At 56.1% G+C, this 11,577-nt stretch overlaps 2 protein-coding genes across 4 annotated transcripts in view; one reads left to right on the top strand and one right to left on the bottom strand.

The window, feature by feature from the left end:
* CDC14B (cell division cycle 14B) overlaps positions 1–4,105 on the top strand; it is a gene marked incomplete at its 5' end in the record, with an annotated part of 89,983 nt that extends 85,878 nt beyond the window's left edge. For 2 of the 3 annotated variants that reach the window (XM_027775961.1, XM_027775867.1), the window contains 2 exon segments: positions 2,607–2,670; positions 3,801–3,872. In XM_027775961.1, the coding sequence (XP_027631762.1) occupies positions 2,607–2,625 (19 nt within the window). 3 annotated transcript variants of the gene reach the window in all.
* A 6,010-nt stretch (positions 4,106–10,115) lies between these two features.
* The window catches only part of HABP4 (hyaluronan binding protein 4), a gene marked incomplete at its 5' end in the record, with an annotated part of 44,783 nt that continues 43,321 nt past the window's right edge, over positions 10,116–11,577 (bottom strand). Inside the window, one exon of the mRNA XM_006139857.2 lies at positions 10,116–10,312. Coding sequence (XP_006139919.1) covers positions 10,256–10,312 — 57 coding nt within the window. The remainder of the gene's footprint in view (positions 10,313–11,577) is intronic.

The raw sequence follows: 11,577 nt of genomic DNA, 5'->3' as shown, positions 1-11,577 counted from the left end.
GGGGGACATGGCCATGCCATAATCCCTTCTTTTCCAACTCTCCTCGGGATTCTGAGCGCACACACATCTGGCATGATTCTCAAGCCACTGGATCTGGGGGATTTCCCCTCCGTGCCCCCTGCTGGCCCTCTGAATAAATTACTGTACCACACCTTCTCCGTAATCACCCCTAGCTCATTAGAGGGCCATGTTGATAGCAGGTCCCTCAGTGGCTGGTATTTCTGGTGTCTGTGCATACTGTCGCACAAAGTGCTGGAAGCGTTTTAAAAGAGGCCCAATAAATTATTTGACCCTGAAGGGGAGAAATCCATTCACTCAAGATAAGTTTGTGTTTTGTTTTTAAATTGCTAGAGGCTGTGCATACTCTCCAGAGAGAGAGAGAGACGGAGAGAGAGCAGCCCTAACAGGATGTGGTCACGGTGCCCTCCTGATGTGGGGTGTGTGCACACGTGCCCAGTGTGGGGTTCGAGCCTCAGGGGCCAGGATTGCCACCAGGGGTGGCCATGTGGGATCTGGCTCCCTTACGCACTAGGCTATGGCCCGCCCAGAGATGAGTCTCGGGAGAGCGGATCGTTCAGGGCAGGGCTGAGAGCTCATGAGTAGGAAGGGGCCCTTCATGAGACCCAGCAATTCGCTGCGAGGGCAAGCTGATGTGGAAAGAGCCAGCTGGTGGGTGGGTTCTAACGAGCTGTGCCCCGTGCATGGCCTGGGATCCTTTGATCTGCCTCCCGAGCTCTGCTCGGTTCATCTGTAGCACGGGGGAGGCCGACGCCTGCGGCCTGCCCTTAGCAGGGTCCGGGGAGTGGCGTGCGGTCTGCTTCTCCCCTGCTCCCAGGTAGCGGTGTGCTTCAGGTGCTTTGGACGGAGTGCGGGATGCTTTCTCTGAGAACATGCACTTGCACCTCCCGTGGTGTTCCAAGACCGAGGGTGTCGTTTTCTCCCCGTGGCTGGCTGCGTAGGTCTGTATGCTTTTCACACTGCGCGAACATGCTCAGGGTAATTCTTCCTGGGAGGTGCTGCTTATTCCTTAGGATACATTCTTTTTTTCAGTTTTGCTATAGAACACATGCGCTCTACAGAGAGACATGGAGCGAGATGGAAAGTGAGAAGGCCTCACTGCAGTCCCTTCTCCTCCAGTCTCGGGATTTTGGGCATGCACACATGTGTCCAATGTGATTATCAAGCCCACAGGTCTGGGACTCAAACCATGCATTCAGCCGTGAGGGATCCAGCGGCCTTAACTTCCACTCCACCTGCTTGAACCCAGGATAAATTCTTTTTTTGAGAGGTTTTTGCCTTAGGGTGGGTGTACTCACTGGAGAGATTACAAGAGACAGAGACAGTGAGAGGGAAAGTGAGAAATCACCCCCCAGGGGGGAATGGCCACACTGTAATTCTTTCTCCTCCTGGGATCTTGGGCACACACACGCTTGGTATGACTTTCAAGCCTCCGGATCCAGGACTTGAACTGCGGTCAGCCATGTGGTAGTCCAGTGACATAAATGCTGCGCTGTCTGCTTCCCCCTCCCAGGATAAATTCTTACCAAAGGAATTTCTGGGTCAGAGCTATTCCTTGGCCCAGGCTTTTGCTATACACTGCACCAAACAGCAACTTGGTCTAAACACTCAGCATGGAGGGGCTCTGGGCCCAGGATGCCCAGGCACACACCTTTGCTCCGCCACTCACTGGCCGTGTGATGCGGGTCAAGTTCCTTAGACTCTAAACCTGTTTCCTGTTCTCTAACGGGGATGGCGGTATCTACCTTACATGGCCATGGAAGGACTGAATCCGTTCATATTTGTTCCTCACTTAGAAGTGCCTTGCACATACTGTGTTTTGTTTTTAAAATAAAAATATGGCCTCAGGACCTCCCCAAAGGATGTGTATTCTCCATTCTTCCTCCCCCATTAACAACTGTCCACACACCAGTGAACTGATTATCTAACATCGGGACCAGCAGATGGCATAATGGCTACATCACTGGACTCCCATGTAGTCGACTTGTGGTTCGAGGCCTGGACCTGGTGGCTTAAACTCATGCCGGGCATGTGCATGCATGCCCAAGATCCCGAGAGGAGAATGGAGAAGAAGGGATTGCGGCGTGGCCATCCCCCCGGGGAGTGACTTCTCACTTTCTGTCTCTCTGTCCTTCATGAGCGCATGCACCCTATAGCAAAAACCTCTCCCAAAAAAGAAAATTTTAAAATAAACTCATACTCGAATTTTACTTTTCCACGAACTTTTTGAAGTCTCATGGCAGGAAAGTCATGATGCATTTTGCATAGAAACAGAAAAATACACCATGACTTTCTTGACAACCTAATATATACACCCTGTGCTCTTTTAGCTGCCCATTATTTGGAGTTGGTTATTTGTCTGATCAGCAGGTGAGCAGGAAGGATGTCCCTGTGCGAGCTCTCACCGTTGCTGTTAGTTTATGAGGGGAGAAAATGGACCCTTCTGGGCTAACCTTTCCAGGTTCCTCCCCAGACTCACCCCGTCCCTCCCCGGTGCTGGTCTGCGTGGGAATGGAGAGACTTGCATGCCTCCCGCAACTCTCCCGACGCCCTGGCGTGTCTCTAACTGTGTCTCTTCTCTTTGCCAGCAAGTCTGCATGGCTTTGACATGCTGCTGGATGATGGGGGCTCTGTCCACAGTGAAATGTCCAGGTAAGGAGGCCCCTGTCCCTCAGGGTAGTCCCGACACAGGCTGCCCCCCAATAGGGCACTGACCTCGGCCCCTCGGAATCTACTAATGGCCCAATAGCATAGTTTTGTTTTGTTTTAACGTTTTGGCCTTAGGGTGAGTGCATTCACTGGAGAGAGACACAGAGACACTGAGAGGGAAAGTGAGAGCTCAGCGCTAGGGGGATGGCCACACTGCAATGCCTTCTCCTCCAGTCTCCTCCTGGGATCTCGGGACACATGTCCAGGCTGTTTGGAGCAGCCAGGCCAGTGATTCAAAACGCAGTCCACCCTGTGTGAGTGCAGCCACATAACCGCTACGCCATCTGCTGGTCCCAAATAGCGTAGTTTTAAATGAGGAGAGCTACGGGTGGGAAGCGAAGGCATGGAGGAGGTGGTGCGGTTTGTGCTCCATCTAACAGAGAAAGGCAGCAGTCCCTCATCCGGGTGTTTCTACACATTTAACAAGGTGATGTTCAGGTGGGCCCCTTCCTCCTCGTGTAGAAATCCCCAGAGAATGAAGCTCGTCCTGCAACCCCAGGCGCCCTCACCTACCCAGTGGCAGCAGTGTTCCCAGCCACCAGACGAGCTAAACACCCCCGTGTGTCCAGCCCACTTCGGACACGGCGCTGCCCCCAGCTGGGAGCCTCTGATGAACTCAAGCTGGCCTGGCAATAGGGCTCAGGAGCGTTCAGGAACTGAGGGCCCTGGAGACATCAGGGGGACCTTGAGGAGCTGAGCCCCACTCGTCCCCTGCAGAGCAGCCGCCCTAGAGAGATGGCCAGAGGGCTGGATTGTGGCAGCTGGTGGACACACGGAGCATCCTGGGCGTGCTGTGGCTGGCGCGTTAAGCTGTGGTCAAGTGTTCCTTCAGCATTGCTGGGCAGGACAGCTGGTGGCTGGGCAGGACGGCTGGTGGCTGGGCAGGACAGCTGGTGGCTGCCCACACCGTGCGTGCTCAGATGCGTCTGCTCTGGCCAGCATGATCACCTTGCAGTTGCCCAGGAGTGGGGGAGCACTGTGGTCTCGAACTGTCCCCTCCCCTGCACAGGAACTCCTGGGTTGGGCCCGCTGTGGCCACAACTACAACTCTGCCTGTCTTCCCCCCTTTCCAGTGATGGTTGGCTGTCCCGAGCTGTCACCTTTCTAGACCGGCTTTTAATCTGGCTCGGGATCCGCAGGGACTAGCCCTCTGGAGGAGGTCTCCACTGGACGCACGGCGCTCACCGGCGGGAATCCTCTCCGGGAGTAACGATGCCGTCCCTCGGCCCACGCGTCGCCTCTCAGCAAGACTGTTTTTGCCTCCTCCTTCTGCTGAGTGTTGAGATTTCAGCCCTAGGAGGCTGGGGGGAGGCCCAGGCTGAGCCCCTTGGTGGCAGTTCAATCCCAAACAGCAGGACATGCCCTTCAACTTGCTTCTGTGACTCTGGTGGAAGCCAGGCCGCTCCAGCTCCCCAGATGGGTTTATGCCAAGTGCGAAGGGTGCATGTACCCAGGGTGCTGCGGGCACGGACGCAGGGGACAGGCAGTGCTGGGCGTGCATGAGGCGCCTGTTCAGCTGTTCCAGGCCCCGTGGGCCTTCTAGGGTTTCTCAGTGAAAGGCCCTGAGCAGTCTTTGTGCCTTGGTCACAATGTCCCACTGCCCTGTGGGCTACCTGGCTTTCCTGCTTCTCCCACAACCTTCTTATCCACCTTTCCTTCATTTTTTTGTTTCAATTTCCTATAGAGTGCGTGCACTCACGAGAGAGAAAGTGAGAAATCGCCCCATGGAAGGGATGGCCTCGCTGCAATCCCTTCTCCTCTATTCTCCCCTTGGGATTTTGGACACACATATGTGCCCGGCATGGTTTTGAAGCCGCTGGGTCTGAGACTTGAACCACTTAGCTGGCCATGTGGGATCCTGCCATCGTAAGCACCACACCAGCTGGTCCCCCCCCTTTTTTTTTTTTTTGGAGAGGTTTTTTTTTTTTTTTGCTATAGGGTGCTCGCGCTCACCAGACAGAGAGAGACAGAGACAGAAAGCGAGAAATCACACCCCGGGGGGATGGTCACACCGCAGTCTTCTCCTCTGTTCTCCTCTCAGGATCTTGGGCACGCACGCACACGCACCTGGTGTGAGTTCAAGCCACCGGATCCGTGATGCGAACCGTGGTCGACTACGTGGGAGTCCAGTGACATAGCCATTACGCTAACTGCTAGCCCCACCCTTCCTTCTTAATGAAAACTCCCCCAGCGTCCCGTGCTCACCCCAGCTCTCCCACTCCATCACTACCAGAACCTGCAACTAATGAGCACTTCGCCTGGCCCGGTGACGCTGGGACTTGCCGCAGACTCTGGAAAGCTTCCTCGCTGCCCAGTTCCGTGGTGCAGGTTGCTCACACACAGCCCCACAGCACTGTATCCACTGCCCCTGGGGTCAGGCAGTGCGCGGGCGGTGCCCAGGTAGGCTGGCCCTGGTGAGGGTGGCCTCAGTTCCTCCAGCAGGGTGGCCGTTCCCGAGAGAAGTGCTTTCCCCTGCCTTGGAGTCAGAACATCTGAAAATGCGGAAGCCCCTGTGGGGTTTATGTCCGAGTCGATGCCACTCTGTTCTCACGTGACAGGCATTTTCAACTTTCAGATGACCTTGAAAGGTTACATACGCAGCCCTCTGAAACTGGGCATGTCCTGGCCAGGAAAGTGCTCAGACGGCACGTATGTGTTCTCTGCTGTCCCCGCACCGGGCCCGCTCTGCCCAGGGTGTGGATATTGGGGATGTGAGAGCCTGTTGTGGTTTGGTAGAAGAAATTCCTGTCACGTGAGTCCTGGGAAACCTTGTGGCCTGGACCAATGGGAGGTGGCCAAAGACAGACTGGACCAATGGGAGGTGGCCAGAGACAGACTGGACCAATGGGAGGTGGTGGCCAGGGACAGACTGGACCAAGGTGGAGGTGGCAGGAGCCGCTAGGCCTTCAGATTCCTGGTGTGTGTGTGTGTGTTTAACGCTTTTGCCATAGGGCACATGGGCTCACTGGAGAGAGACAGAGGGGAAATGAGAAATCACCTCCCGGGGTGTAGCCATACTGTAGTCCCTTCTCTTCCATTCTCCTCTAGGGATTTTGGGCACACACACACGTGCCCAGTGTAGTTTTCAAGCCACAGGCTCTGGGACTCAAACCGCGGAGGGCGATGTGGGAGTTCAGCACCTTAACCACCACGCCACCTGCTGGCCCGTGGTTGCAATGCCCTGGGAGCGCCATTGCTGTGGCCTGCAACCTAATGTTCCGGTCCAAGCCTTCCTCCCTCCGTGTGCGAGACTCAGGGCAGCTCCCAGCAACACGCCTAGCCCTGTCCAGGCGTGTGCAGTGTGCTCCTGTGGCACTCGGTCACCATGCTGCCACCCGTGTCACCTGGAGTGGCTGAGTGCACAGTATGTGCTGTCACGCCTCTTGTGTCCCACCGTGGTGCATGTGCCTGTCACTGTCCCTGCTCCTGAGAGCTTTAACTCAGAGACAGATCTCGACCTTTCAGGAGTGCGGAGGGGACCTTGGGCTTGGGGACTAACTCACCTCTGCCTCCGTCTCCTCTTCCATCACTGCCCACGTGCTGGCTGGGGTGCCAGGAAGTGTCCACCTGGCCCCGGGGTTAGCATTGCTGCAGTCACAGCCAGCACTCACAGAGGTGCTTGTCCCCTCCAGCCCCATCCCTGCCTGAGGTGCGAAGGGGGAGGCAGCTGGGCGGAGAGGAGTCCTTTAGGGGTGTCCAAACGAGGCAGACAGCCAGGTTGAAGGCGCTCCGGCGGGCAGGTGCTGGGGCGGTGGCTCCTTGCAGAGGAGCGGGTGGTGCTCTGCGTGGTCCCCAGGGACAACTTTTGAGCAAAACCATTCCTTGACAGAGGCGATGTTGACAAGGATGACTTGTCCTTTTATCTGTATTTATTGAACCAATTAAAAAGATTTGCAAGTATTCCATCTTTTCTTCCTCCTTCCTTTTTCCGCATAAACTCAGGCCTGTGGGATAAGAGCCAGGCCGGGCCTCTGTCGAGGTGTGTCCCAGGTGGTGTTGTGCTCCTGGTGGCACGGCTGTCTGTCCGGCCAGCTCAGGCTGCGCTTCTGAGCACCAGGCCCAGGAAGGCTGCTCAGAGGACCCTGCAAGGCTGCGGGGAGATGAGCAGCAAAAGGCCAAGGGGCAAATCCCTTCTCAGAGCCAGACTGTGCCACAGGAAGGCCCGGCTGCTGTGGGCAGTTGCTGTTCCTGCCATTCTGGCTTCTGAGATGCGGGCCCAGCTGCCCAGAGACTCCACACTGCCTGGCGTGGCTTCGGAGGAACGACGGTGCCTTTCTGTGAGAATCCCATGCCTCGAAATGGCATGGAGTCTCAGAACAGGAGGAAAAGGATCTGAAGTCTGACACCACCAGGAAAGAGGGGCCTGACCCCGGGGAACCTGCCCTGGTGGGGTGACAATGCCAAGGCTCCTGAGTGACCAGGCCGAAGGTGGATTTTCCCAGGTAGACTGGCCAGAGCCCCACCATCCAGTTCGGATCCTGCCAGGGCCATTCTGACTGTGGCAGCAGCTTTGGCATCAAGGCCACCTCCCTCTAGACCTCACGGGTCCCGTGGTGTGCACCTGGGGTCTTCATCCAGGGCAGTCCCCTCCTCCTGCCCAGGCTGGCCGCTCTCCGTGTGGGTGTCTGAACGTGGCCACAATGCTTTCCTCTGTCACCATAGGATTGCTTCCATGGCCAGGACCTGGTGTTCAGGGGCCGCCTTGTCCGTGAGACCCACATGCCCACTCCTGGCTGTCAAGTGCCCCCGACCGGCTGGCTATCCTCCCCTGAAACGCCACCTCGCTTGACTGCCACTTTCCAGGGAGCCATGGGGCTGACTGGTGGTCGTCTTGGATCTGCTGGACTCAGTAATCAGGAACACGTGGCCCAGGGTCCCTGCCTCATGGCAACACATCTGCACCCAATACCTCAAAGGAGCCTGGCAGAGAACCTAGACCTGGAAGGCTCCACCTCGTGTCTGGGTCCCAACATGATCCTATGGCCCCCAGAGGTTCCCTGGAGTGTATCTGTCCCTGCTGCTGTACCGTGTCATAATCGTCCCTGGGCCACTTGGGGTGTGGACACAGCACCATCCAGAAAGGGCACAGAGACCCTGCACCCACTGGCCCCAAGTCAGTGAGGGGCGGTCCTGCAAAATGAGGCCGCGCAGGTTCAGCTGCAGCACGACCGCAAACCGGCTCACCTGGCTTGAGACAGCGCCCCGTGCAGGACTGTCTGGAAAGCATGTCTGAACCACATTAACTCAGGTGCTGCGGGCTTTCTGGCAGTTACAGTCACGGCACTGAAGGGAGGGTTTTTTGTTTTGTTTTTGAGAGGTTTTTGCTATAGGGCACGTGCACTCACCAGAAAGAGAGAGAGACAGAAAGCAAGAAATCAGCCCCCAAGGAGATGGCCACGTCACAATTCCTTCTCCGTCATTCTCCTCTTGGGATCTTGGGCACACACACACACACACACACACCCCCAGTGTGAGTTTAAACCACCGGGTCTGGGACTCGAACCACCAAGTACATGGGAGTCCAGCAACATAGCCGTTATGCTAACTGCTGGTCCCTAAAGGAAGCTTTCTTAAAGAGACCGCTGTTTGCCTATCGTTGAAGCAAGGTACTGCCCAAGTAGGACAGCTCTGAGCCTGCTGCAGTCTGGGCCTGGTGTCACACCAGCAGGGGTGACGGGACCTGAGCCACCCTCACAGGGTTCTCCAATTGGAGTACTCGGCATATAGCACAAGGGTTTGCCTACCCGAGTTCCTGGGGGCTCACTCAGTAGAGGCCAACAGTAGGCCAAGGCCGTCACCCAGAGCAATTGCTTTTCCCCGTCGTACCTAACTAAGGGTTCCGTCTGATTCTCTAACACCACACTCCACTATGGCCGAAGGACTGCGATTTCCGCCCAGGAGTTAGGAGGGATTCACCTTTATTTGCACTGAGGTCGCAGGTCAGAGCCACCTTAGCGTAGTGACAAGGGGAAGCACAGACTGGACCATGGTTACTAACTGCGACCTCACCTGCAGCTGCTTCAGGAAAGTGGGGGCACATCATCTGCTCCCAGCAGCTTCCTGAAGGACAAGCGCCGGGCACTCTCCTCCCAGGCACCTCGCAGGCCGCAGAGGTGTGCGTGGTCAGCTCTGGGTCAGGTCTGCTGTCCAAGGCAGGCTCCGGGGGAGTTCCTGAACCTGCAAGGACGCCCTGCCCCGACTCGCCAGCCGCAGCACTGGGGCAGTGCCGAGTGAGAAATTGTGCCCAGGTGCCCCGCACTCCGACATCGGCAAGCTTTGTGGAGCTGCTGGGGCCCAGGGTGTGCAGGGGCCTGAGCTGTCCTCCACCAGGACCCCCTTTCAAGTGACTGGTGGGTTACATAACTTTTTTAGTTTTCTACAGGGTGCAGGCACTCACTAAGGAGAAAGAGAAATCATCCCCCAAGGAAGATTCCCTTCTGTCTCATTCTCTCAGGATTGTGGCATGCACGCACGTGTGTCCTACCAGGCCCAGGACTCGAACTGCAGTTAACCATGAGGGATCCAGCCACCTTAACCTCCGAGCCACTTGCTGGCCCACATAACATGATTTTTAAAGTCGTAGATGTGGGACTGGCAGGTGGCGTGGTGGGTAGAGATGCTGGACTTCCCCATGGCTAACTGCGGTTCACGTCTTAGACCTGGGAGCCTGTTTCTGCATTTCCTCTGGTCAAATTTTAAAACAATAATAATAATAATAAAGTTAAATAAAACAATTCTTTTAAAAACATAGTCATAGATGTAACAACCTAAAAAGCAACCCAAATACCCAATATGCATGTGTGTATATGTACACTACATGTGCGTACATACACACGGAAACCACGAGGTAGTTTAAATCACCGTTAAAAACCGACACCTTCTCTAATTCTTTGTCACAAAGTGGTGACCAGTGGTTGCACAATAACTGCTTGAAGTTAGTGTTTAAATGAAAGCCAGAACTCAAAAAATTCCAGGGGAGCATCACATTTACAAGTGAACAGTAAATACAGTGGCGCGACGGTACCTGGTCTCTGGAAAGGAGGCTGCGGCCACTGGACACGAGCAGTTCGAGGTCTGCGGAGTGCCTCTAAGACTAAGGGCAGAGCCTTCGCGAGCTGGATGGTTTGCTAAGGAGTCTCGATAGATTATATTTTACAGCTTACTTTGCTCCCCACGCTTCTGTGGAGAACTCAGTGCAATCTCTATATACACATTTTCAACATTATTCCTGAACTTCATCTGGAATTCCTTAAATAAAAAAATAAGTCACCATTCTTCACCTTGAGAAAATGCTGGACCAACCCCTTGACAGGAAGTGCCCGTGCTTGGGTTTCTGGAGGAAAAATCCCTCTATCCTGTACCCCTCAGGCCAAAAAAAGTGCAACAAATTCACACGACACGGGAAAAGCAACATCTATTGTTCTTAGAGTCTGACTCTCTTCCCATGGCAAGAAAAGTCTCTTCATAGGTGTGCCAATGCCGTTCCAGGCCGTGCCAACGCTGTTCCAGGCTGCCAGGGATCCGGCTCTCAAGCCAGAGCGGGAAAGTCTTCAGGGTCATCCGGGTTGGGAGCAACGTCTTGTGTCTAAAGGAGAAACGACACCTCTGAAATTGCCAGGTCGGCAATCCCCATTGTGGCCAGCAGGGGACGGCCCCAGGGAAACCCAGGTGAGGACCCAGTGGGGCAGGCGTAAGGGCCAGGGCAGAGGCAGGCCGCTCTGGGGAGCGGAGCATCTGAACCGTGTGCCTGGGGAAAGCTGCGCACCCCGTGCAGGGCTCAGGCATCCCCGCCACCTCTGCAGAGCTTCCCAAGGGCCCCCCCGACCCTGGCACTTTCTTCACCCAACACACTTAACCATGTTTAGGATACAAAGATGGACAGAAGCCGCTCCGGCCAGCAGGAGCTCACAGTTAGGGAGAGGAACACAGGAAGGGGGACTGGGGCCCAGAGCAGGGATGGCCAGTGCGGTCTGATGGCAAAGCAGATGTCGCGGTCAGACAAGGATTGCTGGGAGAGAAAGGCCCCCGAAAGAAGCCTCCAGCAAAGACAATAGGGCCATTCTGGAAGCAGTGGCCTGAGGGGGCCTCGAGGGTGAGGGGCAGAGGGGAGAGGACCCGATAGGACGGGCCTCGCAGGTCTCCCAATGGCCCCAAGGCGCCACACCCTGAGCACCAAGGACAGCTGCTGTAAAGGAACACGTGTATGTTTTCTACCCCCAGAGTCTTTTCCAGGCCTGGCCTCAAATGCGTGGGGAAGGGGCAGGGGAGGGCACAGTGTTGTGCTCTCGCTTTGCTGGAAACTACAGGCACTTCCTCCAGGAACAGCTCCATCTGGGGGTGGAGGGGGTCGGGCAGCCTAGGGACATCAGAACAGCCTGCTCTGCAGGTGGCCCCAGGCTGCGGGCTGGCCCAGGGCTCACGCTGGACCCCCACTAGCTGTTCATAGCATTGTTACTACAACCAAGCCCCCCACACACCCCACATGCTAGGCCTCGAGCCTGGCACTGGGAAACCAGTAAAAGGGCAAAAGCAGCCTGGCTTCTGCCTACCGGAGAGACCGAGAGCGGGCACTGAACGACCACACGCTGAGGACAAGCGCGGGGAGGCGGTGATTCAGAGAAAAGTGTTTTGCTCGAGACCCTGCCTGGTCTCAAGGCGCTGCACTGGGGCCTTCTCTGAGGAAGTGAGCCTGGAAGACCTGTTTCCGGGGGGCAGGCAACCAGGGGGAGGGCCAGCATATGGGAAGGCCCCTAGGTAGGGAGCCCATGTGAGGAGCTGGGGGAGAAGAGGGAGCCTGAGGGGAGTGAGGAGCTGGGGCAAGGAGGACGGGGGACTCGGAGGGCAGGGCGT

This window comes from Tupaia chinensis, unplaced genomic scaffold (assembly GCF_000334495.1).
Source record: "Tupaia chinensis unplaced genomic scaffold, TupChi_1.0 Scaffold000007_1, whole genome shotgun sequence".
NCBI classification, from domain to species: domain Eukaryota; kingdom Metazoa; phylum Chordata; class Mammalia; order Scandentia; family Tupaiidae; genus Tupaia; species Tupaia belangeri.
Note: the sequence above shows the minus strand (reverse complement) of the source record. Positions and strands in the feature narration are given on the sequence as shown.